This window comes from Lissotriton vulgaris, chromosome 2_1, assembly GCF_964263255.1.
Source record: "Lissotriton vulgaris chromosome 2_1, aLisVul1.2, whole genome shotgun sequence".
Classification (NCBI taxonomy): domain Eukaryota; kingdom Metazoa; phylum Chordata; class Amphibia; order Caudata; family Salamandridae; genus Lissotriton; species Lissotriton vulgaris.
In genome coordinates this window covers 658,849,557-658,876,473 of record NC_141687.1, presented here as the reverse complement: position 1 = coordinate 658,876,473, position 26,917 = coordinate 658,849,557, and the positions used below count along the sequence as shown (strand labels likewise).

The window sequence follows — 26,917 nt, the reverse complement described above, 5'->3', positions numbered from 1 at the left end:
TCCCTGAAAGATAGAAAGGTCATCATATTCAACTACGCAGACGATTTGCAGCTGGTATTTCCCCTCAACTCCCCGGACTCTGTCGAGGAATTTCATAAGACCATGCTGCACATCCAGAGCTGGATGGATCGGAACCACCTTAAATTGAACCCAGGAAAAACTGAGTTAGTACTTCCTGGCAACAGTGCACTCAGTTGGGGGCCCCATTTTTGGCCACCCTCGCTGGGTACACCTCCATCCCCCTCCCAGTCTGCCAAGAGTCTTGGGGTCACTCTTAGCGCCGACCTATCACTGCAGACCCAGGTCGGAACTGTGATCTCCTCCTGCTTCTTTCAGTTAAGAAAGATTTAAAAAATCGCTCATCTGCTGACCCACTCTGCTCTCATCCAGGTGGTGCTCGCATTGGTTCTCTCGCGGTTGGATTTTTCCAACTCTACCTACTTGGGCCTTCCCCTCACCATCGCTAAACGCCTGCAGATTGCTCAAAATCAAGCAGCCAGATTAAGATACAAGAGCAATCGCAGGAAGTCAGCCAAACCTCTGTTGGCCTCCCTCCATTGGCTCCCCATCACCCATCGGATCACTTTTAAAACAGGCTGCCTAATCTTCAAGGCTCTTCACGGAAAGAGCCCCAGGTTCATCAACCAACTCATTAACAAATACGAACCTACCCGCGAGCTTCGCTCCACCCATCTGTCCCTCCTCACGGTGCCGACTTTTAAAAAGAAACGACTCGGCGGATCCAGCTTTGCATATCTCGCCCCAAAGACCTGGAACTCTTTGCCCTTGTCCATCCGGAGCTGCACCAAGTTGACAGAGTTCAGACGAGCCTTGAAGACCTGGCTATTCAAACAAGCGTACGGTTAGAGCAATATACCATCTGCCCCTTCACTTACCATCTACCATCTGCTTTCGTCAGCGCCATGAAACCCCTGAGTGACCGTGCGCTTAACAAATTCCGTATAGAATAGAATAGAATAGAAAATTGGGGAGAGGAGTTGGCCTAACAGCTAGGGCTAGGGCGGTCGACCTCGAATCTGGGGACCTGGGTTCGAGTCTCGGCAATGACACTGAACATCCTGTGATTCTGGGCAAATCACTTAATCTCACCCTGCCTAACAAAAATTAACGTGCCCTCATGTAAAGCAACTGGTGCTATTTAAAGAGCTCTGATACCCGATTCGGGTCAAGTTTGCGCTATATAAAACACCGTAAAAATAGAAAATATATTGCCACTAGACAAAACAGTGAAACTATTGAATTAAGAGTGATTTTACAAAGCACTGAAGGACATTTCTTAACACTAGCTGCACACACAGAAACAAGAAAGTACATTTCAAATATGCACCATAAAACACAGGACAAATGGATCTCGACCTTGTTATGTCAACTTTAAAACTTCATTATAAAAATTCAATGCATTTTCTCCATTTATGATCCGTCTATGTTAATTTATGCAATATTATTAATCCTAATTACATGCCCTCACCCCTAAGAAGGACCTCGGCATACACCTAGTCTTTCAACAAGAACGCTGATTAGCTTACAAAAGGGGATGAAGTCCTTCATTGGTACAATTCCAAGCACATCATGCTAATTCGGCCAGGTGAACGGTTATTAAGGAGAACCCCAGCAGTGTATAATGTAAAGACAAAAGAAATCTCACCTGGATAAGATGTGCTGGCACAGTGATCACGCAGGAAGTAAGAGACATACGAAGAAGGCACCGAAGAGCGTAGAGAAACTTTGTAAGGCTGTGCTTGTGCCTTGGTGGGTCACTGCAACAAATATCATCCCCCCATAAAGGTGATCCAAGAGACTGAATGGCAATTCGAAGAATATTCTTTGTTCTTTTCTGCTGAAGGAAAATAAGTGGAAACCAAATCATTAGTTTGGGAAGCCACGCTCCTCATCTGTTTTAAAACAGTACTGTTGTTTGGATAACAAGATGGTTTCTTGATGATCTAATGCCACTCTACATCTAGAACCTCAAAACTACAGCTTGAGCAGCATAAATAGGTTTATTTCTTTTTATTATAGATTCTAGGAGCAGTAGGTGTGCTGATCCTAACTAATACCATGACCTATTTGGAGAGTAGTGGATATATTTTAATAAACTAATAGTTATGCTCCTATATTATTACACATATTATACAACACAGTTAAAGAATGTACATTATAAAATAAAGAATGATTTCGCACCATAATAAGTGCGTGATGTTTTAGTTGAATTCTATTATTTTGTGTCTCGATACAAAAGACGAAAACTTCACCATCACATTAATATTTCTGACAACTGTCCTGCAAAAGCCACAATTCGCTGATGTGTGAGGCTGGAGATGTAGAATTATATGTCATTAATATTTGAGTTTGGCAGATAAAAGTTTATTGTTTGGTAAGTGTTGAAAATTGGGTTACTGGTTGTAGGGGGGGGTGAAACCCTAATGAAACACTAATGAAGCAGCAACCACAATTCCTGTCAGGGAGAAACGTGCACATATTTTATATTAGCTTGTGAACAACCTTCAGGTAGCTTGGCACAAAAGCAGTCAGCCTTAACTTAGAGGCAATGTGTGAAGTATGTGTGTAAACACTAGAACCACTAGGGGTATGGCTCCGCACTCCGTAGATATTTGTAAAGTTCCACATTTATGATCTTTTTTCAACAGTGTAGTTGGTGCCTCATGCGATGCTCCCACTGAGCATGGGAGGTTTATTATTGTATAGACACGCGTTACTTGTACCCAAGCTCCACAATCACATGGCACTCAAAATTATCTCTTCATATAACGTAAAATAATTGTCTTCACATATTGTTCATGTTTTCTTCTTCTTTAATTTCCATTATCATGTTAATTATTTCATCATTAACTTTTCAATAAATCACATGTTTTTTTCACATTTCTTAAATGCCCGATGCATTTCAAGCAAAAATGCTCTTCCTCAGGGGAATTTGTTCTGAAAGGATATAGCAATATGTCGGTACATTTTCATGTCAGTATGCAAACAAGTACTAACTCATCATATTATCAACAAAAATTGACCATAGAACATTTCACGTTCCTATTTAGTTGTTGAACATGTTGCACCTTATAACCCTTTTGTGAAAAAATAAAATAAAACGTATTGCCAGGTCTCATTCCATATTGCATGCATTGTAAACATGTGTGTGCTCACTTTGATATATTCCATCACTGACCTTACTCGAGGTTTCTCTATTCTTGTTCAGAACTGTAAATAATAAACAAGGCACTAATTTACTCAAAATGTCATCGTTATATTATTCTAATCCGTGATCTCCTTGTTACTTATTTTAGTCTTACCGGGTAACTTGTACAAAACGCATATAGCGGTTCATTCTCCCTTCCGAGTGTTCGTAAAGTTTAGCGTGCGTCGCTCTATCCTAGTTATACTCTATGATTATCCCAGTCCGATCACGTGGTGTGTATTGGGGGAAACAAGCCTAAAAACGGACTCACGTCTTGTATGACTGTGTTCGTATCTATATACCTCTGTGTGGTCACTTGTGAATGGTGATTTGCGGTTTTAACCTGTGGTGAGCCTGTTGAAAATGTGCAATACGTAAAGCAACTTTCACATAAGTATCAGCGAATGTTCCTCGAGTAAGGTCAGTGATGGAATATATCAAAGTGAGCACACACATGTTTACATGTGTTTACATGTTTCCTGAGGAAGAGCATTTTTGCTTGAAATGCATCGGGCATTTAAGAAATGTGAAAAAAACATGTGATTTATTGAAAAGGTAGTGATGAAATAATTAACATGATAATGGAAATTAAAGAAGAAGAAAACATGAACAATATGTGAAGACAATTTTACGGTAGATGAAGAGATAATTTTGAGTGCCATGTGATTGTGGAGCTTGGGTACAAGTAACGCGTGTCTATACATGAAGTATGTGTGTAGCAGGTCAAACAGTAAATAGGTGAAAACACAACACAGGAAACCTCACACACAAATTTAGAAAAATAGAATGAAATTTAATAAATAATTTAAGACCAAAACACCAAAAATCCAATCAGTAGAACCGGAGTTTTGCAGTTTTAGAGTTTAAGTAAAATTGTCATCTATCAGCATGCAGTGGGACGGAATAAATGTGGTCTGGGTCTCAATGTCTAATGCCAGATTTCTTCAAAGGGCTCAAATCGGCCCAAAAATGGAAATTCGCTGGTATCCCTAACTGGCAGCATGGAGTCCTTTCAGGATAATGAGTTCTATCGTGCTTCCCACTGCAGGCTGATTGGAGCCCCATATTATTATATCCAACGTATTTCCAGCTCAGGTTATTCTCGGCCACCTTGTTCCTGATGCTTGTCACCAGGGATCCCCTCCTTTGGCAACTGCATTCATTACCTTTCATAATGTCTCTGCAGGGCACATTGTACCCACAAGGTCCTGTTGATGATTCAGCCATTTTCATTGGGATCAAAACGCCTTTGACTTTAAAAATACGGACCCTATATGATTGTTGAGAATTTGCTCTAGAGGGCTGTGCTGTTCTTGTGTTTGTTGATTTTTTATCACGATTTATCACTTGAATGTATCACCTCTAAAAAGAGCACCAAGCAAGTTAATTTTGCACCAATATTCATTGCGCTATGGGTCTTGAAATTGTTTTTCATAAACTCCTTTAAATACATTTTATTCGCCATTTGGTTCTTTGCAACAAAAGTATTGTTACTAGGGACCAGTGTGGTTTTTGCTATACCTTTCTAAAGTGGCATTTTCAGAATTGTGACATAAAATATGACTTCAGTATTAAAGGGGGGCATGGCCAAGATGGGGGAGAGCTAAGACGTGCTTTGCCTTCTCTCCTCCGCCCGCCAGCTCATTGCCTCTGGCCCTGAATCGCATGGCAAACAGCTGAATCGTTCCCTACAGCACCCATGCACAATCCACGACCCACTGGGAGTGGCTTCCCGGGTCTTCAGGACTGCATTAAAGGCTCCCGGGCCAAGCTAAATCTGGGCGCCAGAGCGGTGGTGTGCGGCGTCGGACGGCACAACTATGGCGGTGGGGGCTGGGGCACTGTGTTCTCGGAAGCGGAGAGACATAGCCTGCTTGAGACGCCAACTACAATCAGAGGCATTCCCTGCTGCATCAGATCAGCGAGTGGCGGCGACGGCGGCCAGCGACGGAGCTCTGGCCGCCAGTTCGAGAAGTGCAGCGGTCTCCCATGTGTGACCATGAGGGCATGACGACCCTTCACAGGTGCCCAGGGCCAGCGGAAAGTGGAGCAGACTGTCAGGAGGCACTTTGGACTTCGGTCACGCGGAACGATCACGGAGGCTTCTGCTGCAGGCCCGGACCCTGCTGCGGCCCGACACCCCAGGGTCTGTTGGAAGCACTCAGACTGCATCGTACCACACAGTGGGCTTGCCTGGACCCTGGGCCCCTGGCCGTAAACTTCGCTCTGCGCCCATGACAGGCGATCTCTTCCTGAAATAACTGCCGGCCCCGGAGATACCTCTCCGCCGCACCCACTCTACGAGTGGCAACTGGCGGCTGAACACCAGGTGCCATCTTAGGTCGAACTACGGCTTCTCCGGCGAGCACCGGCACACACAGCGACCCCACGCAGGTGCTTCGTGGTCAACGGGGAGTGGAGCGGGCCATCGGGAGGCAATTCGGCCTTCTGCCTTGCGCAGTGCATTGAAGAGCTGTTGCGGTAGGCCGTGCTACCACCCTCCTCTCTTGCAGCATTTTTTGACTACCTGGGGCTTGCTGCCAGCACCTAGGCCGTACTGCGCCACTTGGTTGATATACTTAGGCGCGGGACCTCTGGTTGTGCATTCTACTCAGCGCTTGCGAAAGAGGATTCTGTTTGGGCTTGCTCTGGGGGGCCTTGATGGTCCGGCCCCCCTGTCATTGGTCCCTGGGATGTGGTAGGCCACCCAGCACTGACAGCGTTGCTTTGCGGTCCCCCGGGGTTGGGTCTTTGGGGACAGGACTCTTCATGTCGAAGGAACCCTGCACTTGGTGATGGCCCTGTGTCGGCCTAGCCTGGAATTCCCCTCCACACAACTCTGCCATTCACTGGGGGTGGTGGTGCACGGACGACAGACTACCGGCCTTGCTTACCCGCTTTCTTCTGGCTTCTATTGCACTGTGACACAACTCTCCTTGGACTTTGACAGCAAGACGCCAGGTACCCAGTAAGGAGGCCAGCGGATTGTTGGCGGACGTAATATCCCACATTGAGAGAGGTTTACTCTTGGGGCTCACGGACCCGACCCATGGGTGACGGGGGGACGGATCGCTGATTTGGCTGGCGCTGTGCCGCAGTGACTGTTGCCCTAGCCCAATCTGTGGCTGCTGGTGCCGGTGACGTGGGGTGCGACGAGTACGACATCAACCAGGGGTAGGAAAGATAAGTCAGTCATAAGAGAACAATCACTCAAGGACCAGTTTGCCAAGGCACAAGGAGGAGGGTCGCAGGACCCGGGATGGCCGGGGGCGACGGCGCAGATGGCGGTCTCAGCAGATGCGCCAGTGACGCGGGCCTTTTTGGAATAAATGTTTGCTGCCCTGCAAGATGACCTTGAGACTGTGAAACATGATCCCACAGCAGAGATCAAGGACATTTGCAAAAATATGGACGATATAGGGGAGAGGGTAGCGACCCTGGAGGACAGGAGCGATACCCTGGGCACAGAACTGGCGACTATGCAGCAGGAGGCAATACGAATACATAAGCAACAGGTAGATGTTCAATCTCACTTAGAGGACCTCGAGAACCACTCCAGCCGCCACAACATTAGGATCCGAGGCCTGGGTACCAATGAAGAAGCTGGTGACCTCTTTAAATATGTGGGAGAGCTCTTCAACCATATCCTGGGCGACCCATTGGGCACTGATCTTAAGTTGGACCGTGCACACAGAGTGGGCCCACCCAGGGCAGCGACAGTGCCCCCGGCGGACATCTTGGTCTGTGTCCAGGACTTTCACACCAAGGAGAAATCTTGCGCAAAGCACGCTCGCTCCAACAGATCTCCTTCCGCAACCAGGCACCCACCCTATACCAAGATCTAACCGTTATCAAACTTCAGAAACGCAAGAACTTCCGGCCCATCACAGAGGTCCTCCACCTACGCAATATCCCCTATCCTTGGGAGCATCCGTTCCGCCTCGTGTTCTGGCACAATGGCAGATTGTACCAACTCCATTCCCTCTCTGAAGCCAGCAGACATTTCGGGATCACCATCCCCGAGGACACAGAAGAGGGAAAGAGCTCAGATCAGGGGTCCAATGATGATCAACCAAAATAGAGACAGCAGCGAAGATGACACCCCATCCATCGCCCAGGCCCAACGGTGGTCAAGGAGAAGCAACATGCCGCCCTAGAGGCCCTGCCGGAGGCCCAGGCCAAGACGTCAACCACATGACTGAGCCTGGTTACTATGGTGTATCCTTCCTTTAATGCTTTGGGGGGCTGAGGGAGAGGGGGTTTGGCCTGATGTGGGCCACACTATAACCCAACAAATTCTTCCTCTACTCATCCTTGGATGACGGACTAATGACAGACTTTCAGACTCCTTTGGGCGCTTGTTGCGCCTTGTTTTTTCTGTTTCACGTATTGGGGTCATTACTTCATCTTTCTCTTTACTCATTCTCCATTTTTCTTTCTTATTCCAGGGGGAGCCCTTGGTTCATGGAGTGCAATTACTTCTTTATTCTTGCGCTGGCGTTGAGTGGGGTCCCTTGTAGGCCTTACCCGGGTCTTTGCTCTCCAGGTGCACATGATTGACGTTACTCCCCCCCTCAGACCTAGATGTCACCATCCTAAGTTAAGATCCTCACTCTTAATGTGAGAGTACTCAATAATCCCATTAAACGCAGAGAGCTCCTCTCTTACTTGGAGAGCATGGGTGTATATCTGCCTCCTTCAAGAGACACACATGCTCCCTAAGGACTGTCACAGGCTTCGTCCTGCACCTTCTAGACACAAATCTTTTCCTCCAGACCCTCTTAGACTGCAGGGGTGGCCATCTTGGTCTCAAGGGCTTTTCAAGGGAAGGTAGTGCAGAAAGGGGTCGAAATAAATGGCAGGCTCCTCATGAATCAATTTGCCACAGGGGGAAACACGCTGACAGTGGGGTCAATCTACGTACCTAATGAGGGTCAGGAACGATTCCTACACGAGGCACTCAATGAGGCGACCGCAACTCCAGAATGCCATGTATTGGTAGGCGGAGACCTCAATTTGGTATTCAATAATGACTTAGACAGATTGGCGCAGCGCACAAGCCAGGTTGGCACCCTCTCGCCTGCAGGGCGAACCAGACTGCAGGATCTAGGTCTTGCAGACCTGTGGAGACAGCAACACCCTTGGTCACGAGAATTTTAATTTTACTCTAATGCACACAAAACGTATGCCAGACTAGATTACTTTTTAGGTTCGAAGGCTCTCTGGGATGCCACGCTTTCTGCTAACATATTGGTGGCGACGCGGTCTTATCACGCCCCACTAGTGATTACCTTGGCCCTTCCACACTTACAGTGACCGACCAGACACTGGCGGTTCCAGGACACACTATTGCATCAGCCGGACACGGTCGCTCAGATACAGCAAGCGCTTGATGACTATTTATTGCACAATGATATCCCTATAACAGCCCTTTCTACTCAGTGGGAGCCCATTAAGGCAGTAATTAGGGGCGAAGTCATAGCCATCTCTTCCGCTGACAATGCCGAGCGTAGAGAGAAGGGAGGAACTGACACAAAATGTGCGAGAAGTGGAGCAGATGCATCAACGCACCAGGGCCCCACGTATTTGGCAACAACTAACCACGGCTGGGACGTAGCTGGCTGCCCTTGTCCGTGACAAGGCGTAATATGCCGCGATGCGCCTACAACATTCCTTCTATGTTGGGGGAGATAAATGTTGGTGACTGCTTGAGCACAGGCTCCGGGGAGTTCGGCAACGTGAAGGGGTCCAGGAGATTAGGGACCACACGGGGGCACTATGTTCGGATGATGCGGCTATCGCTGAGGTATTTCGCGATTTCCCCAGGAGCTTGTTTCCTTCCCAGTGTAAGAATTGGCTTTTGTAGTTTGGTTTGCCCTGTTCCCATCATGCACTGGGACAGGAACAGACTAATTTGCATACAGCCAGGTTCTGAAACTGGGATGGTGCAGTGAGCTAAAAAACGGTGTTGGATCTAGCCCTGATCTCTTGACTGGGTGAGAGCTTTCTGCTTAATTCAGAGACTCTGTTCCTCACCACCCCTTGTTGTAAATATTTTTGTCCACCCTAAGCGTGGAAGGGTATTCTCAGATGTGAGACCCTTGCTCATTGCACCATCAGGATTCAAGCAAACCGGCCGAAGACGGCTGTAATGCCAGAAACCGGTCCCCGGGAGCTTGTTTCCTTCCCAGTGTAAGAATTGGCTTTTGTAGTTTGGTTTGCCCTGTTCCCATCATGCACTGGGACAGGAACAGACTAATTTGCATACAGCCAGGTTCTGAAACTGGGATGGTGCAGTGAGCTAAAAAACGGTGTTCGATCTAGCCCTGATCTCTTGACTGGGTGAGAGCTTTCTGCTTAATTCAGAGACTCTGTTCCTCACCACCCCTTGTTGTAAATATTTTTGTCCACCCTAAGCGTGGAAGGGTATTCTCAGATGTGAGACCCTTGCTCATTGCACCATCAGGATTCAAGCAAACCGGGCCGAAGACGGCTGTAATGCCAGAAACCGGTCCCCGGGAGCTTGTTTCCTTCCCAGTGTAAGAATTGGCTTTTGTAGTTTGGTTTGCCCTGTTCCCATCATGCACTGGGACAGGAACAGACTAATTTGCATACAGCCAGGTTCTGAAACTGGGATGGTGCAGTGAGCTAAAAAACGGTGTTGGATCTAGCCCTGATCTCTTGACTGGGTGAGAGCTTTCTGCTTAATTCAGAGACTCTGTTCCTAACCACCCCTTGTTGTAAATATTTCGCGATTTCTATGCACAACTTTACGATGACCAATCCTTAGAGAGATGGCAGATATAAGCAGTTCTGTTCAACGCTCACCTCCCTACTCACTCAGCTCTTTAACTCCTTCACGACACCAGGGACGGTACCCTCCTCCATGCTAGAGGCTGCAATCGCCGTCATTCCCAAGTCGGGGAAGGACAGAGAGGCTTGTGGGTCGTATCGGCCTATCTTGCTCTGAAACATCGACCTGAAGTTGTAAACAGGAATCTTGGCCATTCGACTTGGCCTCTATATGCCGGGGCTTGTAGACCCCGACCAGGCAGGATTCATTCCACAGAGGCAAACAAGTGACAACACCAAACGGGTCACACATCTTATAGAAAAAGCCCCTCGTTTCTCTGGAGATGACACGCTTCTAACCATAGACGTGGGAAAGGCCTTTGATCGAGTCCACTAGCCCTACCTTGAACAGGCACTGATTTGCATCAGCATTGGAGACAAAATGCGGACGCATATTTTTAATTGTTACCGCTCCCCTACAGCTACAGTATGGATCAACGGTCACACCTCCACCCCATTCCCTATCAGTAGAGGTACGAGGCAGGGGTGCCCATTGTCACCCTTGCTCTTCGCCATCTACATGGAACCTATGGCGTAGAGTCAGGAACCACCCTCACAATGCAGGCATCTGTTTTGGAGGGAATACACATACTATAAGTCTATACGCGGATGACGTCATGGTCACTCTAGCGAACCCGTTGACTGCTTTGGGGATCTTTTTGGAGGAATGGGATTCCTTTGCGAGAGCCTCTGGCTTCAAGGTTAATCTGACGAAATCCACAGAGCTGAATCGCTCCTTATCACCACAAGTGCAGGCAGAACTTCAGGCTTGTCACCCCCTGCAGTGGTCTGATGATGTTATCCTTTATTTAGGCATACAATTGGTTCCGACCTTAGAGGACATGAGGAGGGTCAATTATTCCCTGCTCCACACACAAATTCGCACGGCGCTGCGGAGATGGAACATTATCCAATCTTGTGGCTGGGGCTGTACCTTTTTCAGATGCTCCCCTTACCACCCCCCACAGGCTGGCTAAAAAGGGTGCAGTCTGACCTTTCTCTTTTCTTCTGGCAGGGGCGTAAGGCGAGAATGAAACGGTTAGTCAGCTTCCTTCCACCCCAGGAGGGGGGCTTTGGAATTCCAGATCTCATGCTCTACTACCAGGCCGCGCAGCTTCGACACCTGGTCAAATGGAGCTAGGCTACATCCATAAGCATTGGCTTTTCCAGGACCATGCAGTAGCCGGTATGTCGCTCATGAAAATTCCCTTTCTCCGGAAATCTTACCATCCACCCAATGTATGCGCTTCACAGGTGACACGTACGACAAAGTCTGGATCGGACTAACACACGTCCCGCCATAACAACTTTCCCTTCCCCGCTCACATCTCTCTTTGATAATGCAGACTTTAGTCCCGGGATGGGCTCGCAGACCTTCCCGCTATGGAGAGAAGCTGACTGCCGAGCCTTAAGCCTATTATTTGACAAGGGTGATATTATCCCCTTCTTGCAACTCAGGGCTGATTACGGTCTTCCAGAATCCGAAAGAATGCACTACCTACAAGTGCAACACTGGGCTATGCACCCTGGTAACCGAACACCAGCAACTAGGCTTCTCACCTAATAGGAACAGTGGCTCATCACACGGTCTTTCAACAAGAAGTTTTGTATAAAATGCTCTTGTCCAGATATACCCACACCGATCACGCCGGGTGCGCATGCTGGGAGAGGGACCTGGGACCGAGCCTTAATTCCAAGGAGTGGGAGGGTGCATGTCATAGGGCGCGCCACACAGCAACACGTTGGCCTAACGGAAACATTCACCAAGCTTGTCTACTATTGGTACTACACACCGGAGCGATTACACCAGGCTGACGCTACACAGAGTCCTGATTGCTGGAGAGGGTGTGGGAAGAGGGGCACACTGGTTCAACTTTTGTGGGAATTCAAACATCTCCAGAATTACTGTACGCACATACTGGACAAGGTCGATAAATATCTGGACACAGAACTCCCTAGGCTTCCTGTATATGTCTTATTGGGGGTACCAAATTTGCCCTCTTACCCTTTGAAATCTAGACGAGGGAAGCAGATAGCCATAGGCCTAGGCACAGCCATTCAAAACATATTAACACATTGGAGAACCCCCCACATTTCCGCATACACAGGGTGGTACCAGTCATTGTGGCATGTGCTGGGTATGGAAAACATTTCTCTTACCTTGGCCGGGAAAGGCTCTTCCTTCAGTGACCTCTGGCAGCCATTCCTCGCTTTGTTAGCCCCAGAGTTTCGGGAGTTGCACTGCCAGAAATATTTGCGCCTCTTGCGCCTCACCGCAGCGGGCTCATCCACATAGACTGATCTAGCCTTATGTAGGACAAACCCTTCTACGCAGCGCTTTTTAGCATTAGTGGACTGTGGGGTGGCTCTTTCTGCGTCGCCCTTCTTTTCTTTTTTTTTTTTTCTTCTTCTTTCTGGGTGGCGGGCGGGTCTGCAGCTGTTCTGTATTGTTTCCGTATTATCAATGCAATTAGTAGTAGAATGAGGGGCCCAGTGTGGCCCTATACTTGTATGCCTGTTTCCTGCATTGCTTAATAAAAAGATTTAAACCTAAAGAGGATTTTAAATTACAATTCTGTAGACACCAAACTTGACATTCATACCAGCTCCCAATTGAAAGTTATCACCTATTAATGTAGTAAGGTAACCCAATATTTTCCTATAGGAGAGGCAGTACTTGCAGTAGTGAAAAACAAATGTAAGAGTTTTTCACAATCAGGACAACTAAAGGTTAGAAGTACATGTTCAACTTTTTAAATGCACAGTCCCCATTGCCTATTTAGGGCCTACTCAATGGATGACTTGTATTAAATAAAAGGTTTCGGCCTGGCAAAAGATTTATTTTTGGAGGTCAAAATGGCAATTTAAAACTACACATACAGGCTGCAGTGGCAGACTTTGGACATGTTGGATAGGCTACTTAAGTAGGTGGCAAAATCAGTGCTGCAGGTCCACTAGTAGAATTTAATTTGCAGGATCTGGGTACATGTAGTACCCCATGACTAGGGTCATAAAAGTAGATTCAATGTGCCAATTAGGTGTAATCTAATATAACCATGTTTTAGGGAGAAAGAACACATACTTTAGCACTTCTAAAGCACAGAGCACCCTAAGGCTAACAGGTTTAACACATGTCCTCCACACCCACACAGCTGAAAGTGTGGAGAACTACCCAGTCTCATGGGAGTTCTCATCACGAAGGCGGAAGAACCTGGAAAGACCCAGGATGGTGTTCCACCATAAAGTTCATTCCCTGTAGGGAGATGGACTACCTCAACACCAGTAATTGGTATGAGCAATCTGAGGAGCCTGTAGTCTCTTTGAACTCGGAAGTGAGTTCCAGACATGTATAGTCCCAGCTTCCTCAGTGCCAGGACAACAGCAAAAGCCTCCCTCTCAATAGCACTCCACCTCAGTTCCCAGGGGAAGTAACCTCCTACTGATGAAATCTACAGGTTGGGTTAGGCCCGCCTCATTTAACTGTGCTATGACAGGCACTATTGCCATGCTCTGAAGCATCCCTCTGCACAATTAGTTCCCTGGAGAAGTCAGGGGCCTTGAGTACAGGTGCTAAATACACGGCCTCCTTGAGGGTGTCAAAGGCTTTTCGACAGGCCTCTGTCCAGATCACCTTCTTGGAAAGCTTTTTAAAAGTCAGCTCATTCATGGGAGCAACAATGGTGCCATAACCCTTAACAAACCACCTGCATTATCCAGTGAGCCCCCGGTAGGCCCTCACAACAGTCTGTGCTTTGGGGGTTGCCAGGCTAGGATAGTCTTTATCTTGGCCTGGAAGGGCTCCACCTTGTCGCTGCCCACTATGTGACCAAGATATACATGGCACCGTGCCCTATCTGGCACTTACTGGCCTTGACAGTCAGGACCACCTGCAGCAGGGCCTTAGGCCCCTCCTAGAGGAGTTACAGGAGTCCCTCCCCGCTGTAACTGAAGACAGATATGTCATCTAAGTTGATGGCACAGAATGCCTCCTTCCCAGCCAGGACCTTGTTCATCAACCTCTGAAATGCGACAGGGGCATTAATTAAGCCAAAGGTCATTACCCTGAACTGGAAAGGCCCTCTGGGGTCTAGAATGCAGACCTCACTTTTGCCTCCTCAGTCAGAGCAATCTGCCAGTACACCGATGTGAGATCAAAAGCACTAAGGGGCAGATTTATGTTAACTGGCGCATCCCCAGGGATGCGCCATTTAACATGCGCCACAGTGCGCCACAGCTCCGCGACGCAGCTCCAGCAAGGCTCGGGGGTGCCCCATCTTCACAATGCGTCAAGACCTACGCCTGCTTCAAGCAGGCGCAGGGTTTTGACGCAGCATTGCCCTGAAAGTGACTTAGTGAAATCTCATAGATTTTACTCAGCCACTTTCAGGAGGCGTTCCTGCGCAGGAACGCCCCCCCTGCACAGGAACGCCTCCTTATGGCGCAGGGCTTTACAACGTGACGCATCTCCTAGATGCGTCACGTTGTAAATAGGCCGCATTGTTTGCGCCGCCGTTGCGTCAAATAAAGTGACGCAATTGTGGCGCAAAGAGGCGCAAGGGCCTCATAAATCTGCCCCTAAGTCTTTTGGCAGCGCCCAGCCGGTCTATGATGTTATCCGCACTGGGGAAGGGTTGAGCGTCAGTCTTAGCGACCAGATTGATTCCACCGTAGTCCACACAGAAGCGAAGTTCTAGGGTGGCGCCTGATGGGGCAGCCTTGGGTAACAGCCCTGTTGGGCTCGACCAGGGACTGGTGAAGGGCTCAAGCATCTTCGAGACCCCCCTTGATTCTGGCCCTCACCTTATCCGACAACCTGTAAAGTTTGATCTCGACAGGCATACTGTTTCCAGTATAGATGTTGTGGGTACACAAGTGTGTAAGAAGAAAGGTGAGGGAGAACAGAGAAGAAAACTGCTCCAGTAACTAGTGACAGTCCCTCTGCTGTTCTGGGGTCGGAGTAGGGCAGAGGATATCACCCTCTATTGGACCAACATACTCTTGGGGAGACAAGAGGTGAGGCATACTCTTCTCTCCCACTTTGTCATTTGTCACCAAGAACATGGTGCTTTCAGACCTCTCAAAGGGTGGTTTGAGGTGGTTTATGTGGAGCACCCTTAAGGGGTTTCTAAGATCCACCAGTTTGGTGGTATACCCCTTCTATTCCTTCACCTCATATGGGTCTATCCAACAGTCTTGAAGAGCTCTGGGCTCCACAAGCTCCATGACTCACCTTCTGGCCAGGCTGAAACTCCACTAGAATGGCCCCCTGGTCGTACCAGCGTCTCATTACTTCTTCACTGTCTTTAGCCTTCTCCCATAAGTGCTGCATCTGGTTACAGCGAGCCAGCATATAGCAGACTACATTGTGAAGAGGTTTCCTGGGAGCTTCTCCAATGCCCTCTCTAAAATGGCTTAGATGTCCCCTAACAGGGTGTCCATAGAAGAGTTCAAATGGGCTAAACCCAACCGACTTCTGTGGTGCCTCCCTGTAGGCAAACAGTAGTAATGGTAAGAGGACGTCACACTGCTGCCTCGTGGGCTAGGGCAGGTCCATAATCATACCTTTCAAGGTCTTGTTGAATATTTCAGAAAATTCATTTGTTTGGGGATGATATAGTGTAGAGAGTTTGCAGGTTACCTCACACTCATCTCAAATGGACGTCATGTACCTGGACAAGAAGTGGGTGCCTCTTTCAAACACTACTTCTTTGGGTAACTCCACTTGTGTATCCTTGTCAGGACCCTGGCCATCACAGGTGCAATCACCTGCCTCAGAGGGATGCCCTCTGGGTACCAAGTGGAGTGGTCCACCAAGACCAGGATGAACCTGTTGCCTAAGGCGGTCGCTCGGGGTATAAACGACCTACAATGTTGATGGCCACCCTTTCAAAGGGAGTGCAAACGAAAGGCAAGCGAACCAGCAGGGGAGCTTTTAGCTTTTCCCCTGCTTTCCTGGCAGGTGGGACAAGAACTGAAGAGCATATCGGAGACGGTCTTCATCCAAGGCCAACAGAAGCTGGAGACAAGCCTGGCAAAGGTCTTGACCTACCCCAGATGTCCTGCCAGGGTAATATGAGCCAACCTAAGTAGAAAGGCCCTGTAAAACTGGGAAACTACCAGCACAAGGGCTGCCCTAGATCCAGGAACCTTAAGCTCACTGTATAGAAGGTAATTCTCCCAACAGATAAGGTGATCTCTAGAGATATCACCTGCTACCTAGGCCTCAGCTTGCTACCCCAAGCCCTCTAGAAATGGGCACTCCTTCTGCGCCTTAAAGAATTCCTCCCTGGTGGGCCCACCCTCAACTTTGCCACTGGATTCAAGCTAGTCTGGTTGATGAGGGCTGTTAGCCCGAAACTAGTCCAGGGAAGACATGGCTTGGCAGTTCCTGCGGGACTGTTCCCATGAGGCAGAGGGTCAAGACTGATTTGCATACAGCTGTGTAAGTGAGCTAAAGAACGATGATGGATTCAAACCAGATCTGTGACTGGGGGTGAGTGTCTGAAATGTTTCAGCACTCCATCCATCATCGCCTGGTGTTTGTTTTGTTTGCCCTAAGTTGGCTGGGTATGTCCAGACATGGGTCCCTTGCTCACCTTGCCACTGGATTCAAGCTAGTCTGCCTGAAACGAGTACCAGGATGCTTGTTTCCGGTCCAGGGAAGACATGGCTTGGCAGTTCGGGCTTGACTGTTCCCATGAGGCACAGGGTCAAGACTGATTTGCATATAGCTGTGTCTAAAATGGGGTGGCAAAGTGAGCTAAAGAATGATGATGGCTTCAACCCAGATCTGTGACTGGGGGTGAATGTCTGAAAAGTTTCAGAGCTCCCTCTATCATCTCCTTTTTTTGCTTTATCCAGCAAGCTCAAGCAGGTCTCCCAGGGTGTCATTGTCCTCCTTGGTAGGCTAAGGGGTGGCTTGCTCAGGTGCCCAGTCAACCTGGACCGTGGAAACCTCAGGGACTGTTTTTCCTACCCCCTTCCCTTCTTGGCTGCTGTCTGGGCCCTAGTTCCAGGCTCCAGACTTCCTCAACTGCCTTTGTGGTGATCAATGGACCTTGTGGTTATACAGACCCAATCAGGCATGCTTAACTTCAGGCAGGCGGTGGCTACAGGCCATCATCCTGTACATGGGAGGCCCCATGAAGGGTTTTGCCCAGGGCCTCGGAGGTACATTGGTGAGGGTCTCATTAAAGGAGAACAGGGGGCTCCGTAGGCCTTAACAAAGGGTGAGGCACCTCCATCATAACGTTTGTCCTGACTGCAATGGAGGGTAGATGTAGGTCAAGGACCTCTGCTGCCCTTCGAACAACCACAGCAAAAGATGCTACATTCACCGTGGCAGGGGCTGGTAGAGAAACCAGGCCAGAGTCTAAAATGTCCAGACAACTGGCATCGCCCACCTTGTAGGATTCATCCTCCAGTAGGTCATAGTCCTCTTCATCACCACCCCCTCTGGTAAAGTGGGTCTGTCCAGGGGGGGGGGGCGAGTTCAAGGCAGATTGATCTGATCCAGATGGCACTGGTGTCGAAGAAGTAGGGTTGAGGTGGAGCTGCTTCTGTAGTGTAGTTCCTATATTCCCAATAGGCTCTGCGCATTGGAATAATATATCCTATAGATTTGACGTAGGACTTATATCTACTAGGTCGCTATTGAATATATTAGACTTAATAGTGAGTGCCAGCTAGCTCAGAGGTCACTAGAAACGTTCTCGAGTTTTTTGGGTGTTTTTTTGCACTGAAAAATGGCTTCTTCATCTGAACCTGTGAATTTGGAAACAAATGAAAGAGTTTGAGGAACCAGTGAAGAAGAGAAAGGAGTCTGTGGTATGTGCCTTCTTTACGATTCCTAAGGGGGAAAAGAAAGTGAATGTGAGGAAAGTTAGCTACACGCTATGTCCCAGGGTCCTTTCACATGGAAGTGAAAAGTAGTATTTGTGTGGCACTTCCAGTATGTTGAAGCACCTGCAGACACTACTTCACGTCATCTGGCCCGTGAACAACATTGTCGCGCTCAGGAAGCAAAGCAACATGATGAGCAAACTGCTGGACCGAGCACCTCTGCAGGAAATTGTGGACTTAACATCAGTCCCGAGTTTGCAAATTTAGAACAGCACTGCATCAAGTGCAAGACTGTAGTTAGCTATGGGGAGCAGTCTGTTGATGCTGTGGTTTCTGCCACAAGAAACCACTCTTTTAAAAAAAAATATATTTTTATTGGTCAGCTTGAAGATACTCAAAAAAAATACAATAGCCTGTGATTAAATCAAGGCAAACATAATAAAATCCAATTACAAATCATTGTGAGCACAAAAATCAGAATGCATGAAACAGAATATAAAAGAAGTATGAAAAAAAATGCCTTGGGAAAAATAAGTGTGCGTTAAACTAGCAAAGGGATATATACAGGTGACAGAAACCAAATTAAAATAATGGGACTCAGACAGTTAATTATTCAGCCAAAGGCTGAATGGCCCCCAAATTTTGGAGCCTTTTTCGCACCGCCTCTTACCCCCTCTCAAAAACACTGCTGATTCTAAATTGTAAAGGGCTAATATCCTTGCCTTCCAATTTAGAAAAGTAGGCGGGACTGGGTTAATCCATTCCGAGGTTATGCATAGTCGAATTAAAGACATAAAAATACACAGAAGCGCTACCTCATAGGAGGACCTAGACACAAACATATCTGACTCACAGCCCATGATAACCAATTATGCAGATAATACCACCAGTAATTTAAGAGATATATTAATAAATGATTGAACATCTTGTAAGAACGAATCTAGCTTAGCTCACGAAAAAAAACATATGTGTATCATTAGCTGACAAAAGACCACATCGCAGACAACCACGGACAGTGATACCTCCCCATTTTGATATTTTGGAGGGAGTAAAATACAAATCAAATAGGGCCATATAGCTTTGAGAGCGTAAGCTCCCAGAAATTAACACAGAATTAGAGAGCTCTAATGTATAAACAACATCCAAACCACCCTTCCCAAACTTAGCTTTTAATTTTGCGTTCTGTACAACAAGATCGTCCAGAAGGGCCTGTATTAAATTTTGGTACAGATCACCAATGCGAGCCCTCCTTAAGATCAAGTCCATCAGTGAACTTCTAGATAACGCAGCTGGAAGAGTATGACAAAGCTGAGTTAGGTAACTGCGTACCTGAAGATACTTGAAAAATTCAAGAGCATCCAATCCATACTTATCTTTTATAAATGAAAATGAGGCTACACTACCATCGTGAGCTAGATCACACAGTACATTAATACCTAAAGAGTTCCACCTAAATGTAACAGAATCTTGAAAAACAGGTGGCAAGAGCCTAGCGGCAGTCAGGGGTGTGTAAAAATTGATGTTGGGGATAGAACAATATCGGCGCACCATCCTCCAAACTGAAAACATTGTTAAAATAACCTTAAACTTTGTTTTTTTTATAGTAACTAGGTTCTAAAACTGAAAGAAGAGTCCCATTAGCAGCTGCCCCTAGACCAATCTCAAAAATAGAAGGAGTACATGCAGGTGGAAGTGACGCTTGTGCGGCAAATAGTGGGACAGCCAAATGCTGTACGAGAGCGGCCCAATTGTAAAACAATAAATTAGGGACTGACCACCCACCCCTACCTAGTGGAAGACACATCCATTTAGCAGCCCTCCTCGGAGAATGATAGCTCCACAGGAAGCGATTACAGCATCTTTGCGCACTAGAAAGACTAGCCTGGGCAAATTCCAGCGGTATTGTCCTAAATATATATAAAAATGTTGGCAGGACCAACATCTTCCATACATTCCTCCTGCCAAATAAGGACAAATGAAGGTTGTCAAGCCTTTGCAGAGTAGAATTCACAGTATCTACAATGGGCAAAATGTTCATCTCCGGTAGTTGTTCAACTGCAGCGGTGATCTTAATACCCAGATACATAGCACTTTGCACAATTGGGGCATCAGATATTCCCATGGCGGATGACTGAATAACCTGGGTTTTTTGGACATTATTATAGCCTGAGAGATGTCCAAAGGCTACCGCCAGAGTCTTAATTGCTACAAACAAGGGTGACACATTACTAGTGAGAACCACAATATCGTCAGCGTATGCCAACGCTTTGAAATCAACCGCATTGTTCTTAACATACTCGATGTTCCGGGAAAACTCTATCTTACTAATAAAGGGGTCGATATATAAGGCAAATAGAAGGGGTGAGCAGGGACACCTCTGCCTCGTACCCCTGCCAATGTCAATAGGTTTTGAGACAGCCCCTGAGATTGACAGGGTTGCTTGGGGGGCGACATACAATGATTTTAAAGCATGAATGACATTTAGGGAGAAGCCCTTCCAATATAAAACCTTCCACAAGAAAGCCCAAGCAACCCTGTCAAACTCTTTTTCAGCGTCTAGGAAGATTGCTCCAAGCGGGGACCGTGTGATTTGAGCCCAATCAAAGAGAGCTATGACCCATCGAACGTGGTCCGCGGTGTCCCTTCCAGGGATGAACCCATGTTGGCGAATAGAGACCAACAGGGAGACTACCGATGATAATCTAGAAGCCAAAAGTTTAGAAAAGATTTTAGAATCCGTATTGATTAATGAAATCGGGCGGAATGAAGCTGGATCAAGATCGGGCTTACGCTTTTTTTGTAACAAGACAATAGTTGTTAAACACCAAGAGTCTGGGATCCTACCAAGCTGGGCTTATCTAAGAATTAATAATAGGTCCTGCTTAATCTCAGGCCGGAATTTAGTGTAGAATTCCAAAGGAATAGAATCGGACCTGCTACCTTCCTGCTGGCCAAAAAGTTTAGCGCTGTATCTAGCTCTTCGCATGTGATAGGCGCAGAGAGAGCCTCGTTATCGTAGTCCGAAATTTTCGAAGTAGTTAGCCCCTCTATGTAGACACTAAACCCGAGGTCAACTGCTTGGTCACTAACCTCCTCAGTATACAAAGACTGATAAAAATCTGAAAAGACTGAAATCACTCCTTCCGGAGTATCCTGGACAGACCCCTGAGAATCCTGAATACTGCCAATACGGTTAGCCAGGCCACGCTGCTGGAGTCTCCTGGCAAGGACCCTGCCCGACCTTTCACCGTACTCTAACATCATCGAGCGATATTGCAGATACTTGGAAGCAAGATCCTGGCCAAAGAACTCCAGCAACGAAGCCTTTATTCGGGCAACACGCGACTGACTAGGGAGTATGTCACTACCCTCTCTAATCATATTGGTCAACTGAACCTCTGCGCAGCGCAATTCCTCCATCCGCCCCCTTATTTGATCTTGAATTTGCTTCTGGCGAAAAAAGGAAAAGCTTTTAGTCTCGCCACGTACTGCGGCCTTAAGTGAGTCCCAAACGATGTTAGTAGGAGCAGAGCCCCTAATAATGTTCAAGAATTCTATCAACCAGGGTTTCATAAGACCTATATAGGTTGGTTCTGACAGTAGCTTTCTTTCAAACGTCCATAGTCTAGGTAGTCTAGCACCGCCCGTCATTATACAGTTAATAATCAAAAGGTTGTGATCTGAGATAATTCTAGGGGACATAGTAATTGATGCAGTGCCAACCATTTGATCTGAAACAAAAAAGTATTCCAGCCGGACCATCTTCCTATGAGAGGCTGAAAAATACGTGGAGCCATCTATATTACTGCAGTAGTGAAACCATAGGTCCCTCATAAGATGTTCTTACACCAGACCTTGCAAAGCTCTATAAACTCTGGGTTTAAAACCCACATAACTCTGCCCTCCAACAATATTAAAATTAGCTGGTAGATTAATATTGAAGTTGCCGCAAAAACAAATAGGCTGGGCCAAAGGGACAGTTCTACATTTAAATAGTCTAAGACTGCAGAGTCATCCAAATTTGAATTGTAGAAGGTACAAACCGTCAAAACTGATCCGTTAATCAGAAGCTCAGTAATAGCCCACCTACCCCCTGGGTCTTGAGTGGTTCTCAAACAGGAGCCTACACCACGCTTCAAAAGTATAGCTACACCTCTAATCATAGAGGACTGACGTGAGCAGGCTACCAACTCAAACCCCGGGATTTTTAGACATTCCCTATTGTTCCAAGGAACATGAGTTTCCTGTAGGCATAGTACCTCCAAATGCAGAGTCTGTATGATCCGTGCCAATAGCGCTCACTTCTTCCCATTATTTAACCCGCACACATTCCAAGAGGCTATGGATAATTTAACCGATGCCATCGACAACTAACAGAATTAAAAACACAATTTTAGATAATGTCTGATTTAATCCATGATTGCCTTGAGATGAGAAAGTATTCCTCAAGCTTAATTTTTGAATGCACCCCAACCCCAAACCCACCTTCCCCAGCCTTCACCTCCCTCCGGAGTACCCGCCCCCTCCAGGATTCCGCCCCCACACAAGGCTGCAACCGTAGTTCCGGTGATGGAGGTTGGAATAAGCAAGCCCCTCCCCCCTAGAAACGCTGCCAAATAAACAAAAATCTAAGCCAGAGAAAGAGATATGTGAGCGCGAGATATCGAATAATTGCTGAAAGGGAAACAAAGGAAAGTTTGAGAGCACAAAGGCATTTTTGACAGCAATTACAAGTTTTCACAGTGAATCTAGAAATGATTTTGCTTCAATCTCAGACTCAAAAAATTTAGTCTGGCCCTGATGTATGATTTTGAGTTTAGATGGAAAAAGCAGGAAAGCCTGTGCTCCCTTCAATTGGAAGGGGGCAATCAATTAATGGAGCTGCCACCTCCCTTCTACTGTGGCTGGACAAAAGTCCGGCCTCACAAAAAATTGACAACCTTTTCAGACCTTTGCCTATCGGGCCTGGATAAATCATAAATTTTATCTCTCGCTAAGAAGTTATGTAAACAAATTAAGATAGCACGAGGTCTATTATGAGTCTGCCCTGAGCGTTGCTTTAGTTTAAAGGGAAAACGGTGGGCACGTTGGATCTCTACCCGCCAGTCCCATTCCTTAACCTCTGGAACGGCTTCTGAAAACAAGTCCACAACAAACTGGCGAGTGTCTGACCCTTCTGTACCCTCCGGGACCCCCAAAATTCTTAAGTTGTTACGACGTGCCCGGTTTTCAATATCAACCAGCTTAGCTTGAATGTCTACCCTTTGTGACTGAATTTCATCCAACGTAGATTTTTGAGTCACCAAATCATCTTCCAATGAAGAAATCCAAGTCTCTGCCTCCGTGATTCTGGTGGAAATATCTGTGCAAGTCTTGATAACTCTGCGCAGGGAATTTTGAACCCTGCGACAAGCCCCCTGAGCTCAAGCACTTACTTGCCGCGTCTCCTTTTGATGAGCCATTATAGTTTGATAGATAATATCCAGAGAGATATTTCCCCCGAGGGTGAGCCTGGATTAGATTCAAAAACAAATGGTGCTAGCACTTGAGAGGTGGGCTGAGCAGAAAAAGAGTAGTCCCAGGCTAGCGAACCTAACTTAGCTCCATGGGGTACCTTCCGAATTTTAGATAGGCCATTAGAAGTAGCAATGGAATTCAGTACTTCATTAGTGCGCCAATCACCTAGCTTGCTGCCCTCATCATCAGTCCATTCTTTGTCTAGCCCGTTGTCATCCACAGAAGATCCCGTGTGCTCCGATACTGAATAGAAATTGTCACCATCCGTATCCGCTTCAGAGCTAGCGGAAGCTACTGGGAGCTGTACTGGCTCACTGTGAGGGGCTGGCAACAGAGGATTAGACCTAGAAACTGAGGGGACTACATCTCCCAGGATCCCACTTGCATTTAATGCCAAATCCAATATAGGAACGATACCTGTAGCAGCCCCAGGGAGTGTGTCTAAGGACTGTGGTTGCTCAATTTGAATAGTTTGAATTGGTTGTTTATCCACCACAATGTTTTTGCCCCCAGCCATGGGAGAAGAGGAATTAGCAAGAGTTATTGCCTTACCGGCTGTATCGGTAGCCGTTGTTGATGTGCTGAGTGAAGCGTGCTCCGTGATAGCCAAAGTGGGAGCAGCAAGGCTTTGGGTGACTTTAGCAGATGAGCCAGCCCGAGTTTTGAACATTGCTGGAACCGGGAGTGTGAGAGGCTTCATCGATTTAGCAGTGGCAGCCTTTTTCGAAATACCGCTCAGCGGTAATACTGCTGGTGGTGGCATAGAGGGTGCTGGTACCAACGCTGGGACAGGAGCAGCTGCCAGACCCGATCCGGTTTTGGCCGCTGCTCGCGGCATAGTCTTCAGTTGATTTTTTTGGAGGCATCTCAGCAGTGGTGAACGATCGGGGGATTCGACCCGGCTGTCCCCGCTGAACGCGGTGAAATGCAAAGCAGCGGACACCCGGGTAGCAGCGCGACGGCAGGACTCCACACAGAAAGCCAAGACGATGAACGCTAAGCCATCAGAGCATCCTCAGTAAGCCAGCTCAAAAAAAAGACTTAGTGAGAGCCTTGTGTATACCGCATAGAAATAGGCAGTGGTTAGGTGGGGAGAGGAGAACGCCAACACCAGCTCACTCGGCCCAAGTGCCGGTAGCCACCTTGCCCAAGAAAAAAAAAAAATGTGCCCACAAGAAACCACTCTTGTTAATTTTTTTTTTTGTTACATTTTTTCTTGCAATGATAGTTGCATTGCAAAGTTGGATAGTTTGGTTGTTTTCCCTTTTTTTTAAAAAAACACCCCAAAAAATTACAAAATAGTAAAAAAAAAAACTAAAAAAATATAACATTGAAAAAAGAAGAATAAAACAATTTTGTTAAGAACCACCTACTCTGTTAAAAAAAGAGCAATAAGTGTATGCTAATGACTGGATGACTGCATGAGTACATATGTAGAGTTGAGTGATTCGAAGACTGCATGGGTAGTGCCAGGGTGATTACATGAGTGCATCGGTTATAACTATGTGCTTGTGTGAGTGTATGGATAGTTTTTGTCTGACTGGACGAGTAGCTGGGTAATGCCTAGAGTACTGCAAGGAGAGTACATGGTGAATTTATAAGTGTTTGGACAATGGCAGAGTGTTTGGATTAGTACATGGTAGTGACTGGGTGACTGACGGAGTGCACGGGGAGTGACAGGGTGATTGCTGGAGTGCATGGGTACTATCAAGGGAATTCAAGGAGCAAATGAGAAGTGTGTAAGTGGTTATAGGACTACAAGGGTAGTGCAAAGGGGATTGCAGCAGTGCATGTGTTTGTGACTGGGTCATTGCATGAGTACATGGGCACTGAGTGGATGATTAGAGTACTGCAGGGAGAGTGCGTGGTGAATTTATAAGTGCTTGGGTATTGGCAGAGTGTTTGGATAGTACATGGTAGTGGTTGGGTGACTTGAGCAGTGCACAGGGAGTGATTGCTGGACTGTATGGGTACTACCAGAGGAATTGAAGGAATGAATGAGAACTGCATAAGTGGTTATAGGACTGCATGAGTAGTGCATAGGGGATTTCAGCAGTGCACATGTTTGTGTCTTTGCAAGAGTACATGGGTAGTGACTGGATGATTAGAGTACTGCAAGGAGAGTGCCTGGTGAATTTATAAGTGCTTAGGTCTTGGCACAGTGATTAGATAGGGACATAAGACTGGCTGGGTGATTGGAGGACTGCATAGGTAGTAAGTAACATGGAGATTACTGAACTGCATCGGAAGTGCACAGGTGATGGTAGCAGTGCATGTGTTAGTGCCAGGGTTATTGCATGAGTACATGGATAGTGACTGGATGGTTAGAGTACTGCAAGGAGAGTGCATGGTGAATTTAAAAGTGCTTTGGTTTTGGCACAGTGATTAGATAAGGACATGAGACTGGATGGGTGATTGGAGAAATGCATAGGTAGTAACAAGGAGATTACTTAACTGTATATGTAGTGCTCAAGGGACTGTAGAAGTGCATGAGCTAGTGCCTGGGTCATTGCTTGGGTAGTGACGTGATGATTAGAGTACTGCAAGGAAAGTGCATGGTGAATTTATAAGTGCTTGGGTTTTGGCACAGTGATTAGATAAGGACATGGGACATGCTGGGTGATTGGAGGAATGCATAGGTAGTAACAGGGAGATTACTGATATACAGATAGTGCTCAAGGGATTGTAGAAGTACATGAGATACTGCCTGGGTCATTGGATGGGTAGTGACTGGATGATTAGAGTACTGTAAGGAAATTGTATGGTGAATTTATAAGTGCTTGGGTTTTGGCAGAGTGATTGGATAAGTTCATGGTGCTGGCTGGGTAATTGGAGGAGTGCATGGGAAGTGACAGGGGGATTGCAGGAGTGCATGGGTACTACCTGGGTAATTGGAGGAGTGCAAGAGCAGTGTCTAGGTTGTTAGTGGACTGCATGGGTATTACACAGTTGATTGTAGCAGTGCATAAGTTAGTGCCTGTTTCATTTCAGGAGTACATGGGTAGTGACTGGATAATTCGAGTGCTGCAAGGAAACTGCATGGTGAATTTATAAGTGCTTGGGTTTTGGCAGAGTGATTAGATAAGTACATGGTATATCATTGGAGAGGTGCATGGGGAGTGACAGGGGTTTTGCTGGACTGAATGGGATTTACATGGGTAATTAAAGGTGTGAATGACCAGTGTCTAGGTGGTTAGAGGACTGTATTGATAGTGCAGAAGTGAATGTATTAGTGCATGGGTAGTGTTTGGGTTACTTAATCTTACCTTTTCAATAGTAGATATGAACCTCTTTGAAACATTTTTTTCACTTGTTTTTCATAATCTAAATTTAAAAAAGTTTCAAACTCTAGAATTTGGGTCCGTAAAAGAGAAGAAAAAATACAGTTATAATATATAATGATATAGTTTTAAGAACACAACATAGTTCTACCATTACATAACATATTCACTTTGCCTTTTTTGCAGTTCTCAGAATCTACTGAATTTCACCATAGAA

The 26,917-nt window shown here is 46.7% G+C and overlaps 1 protein-coding gene across 2 annotated transcripts in view; it reads right to left on the bottom strand.

Annotated features, from left to right (window-relative positions):
• Nucleotides 1-26,917, bottom strand: part of ELP4 (elongator acetyltransferase complex subunit 4) — a 1,390,950-nt gene that overhangs the window by 692,578 nt on the left and 671,455 nt on the right. The window contains exon 7 of one of the 2 annotated variants that reach the window (XM_086955829.1): nt 1,667-1,858. In XM_086955829.1, coding sequence (XP_086811955.1) covers nt 1,667-1,858 — 192 coding nt within the window. The remainder of the gene's footprint in view (nt 1-1,666; nt 1,859-26,917) is intronic. The other variant, XM_086955830.1, reaches the window with a different exon arrangement.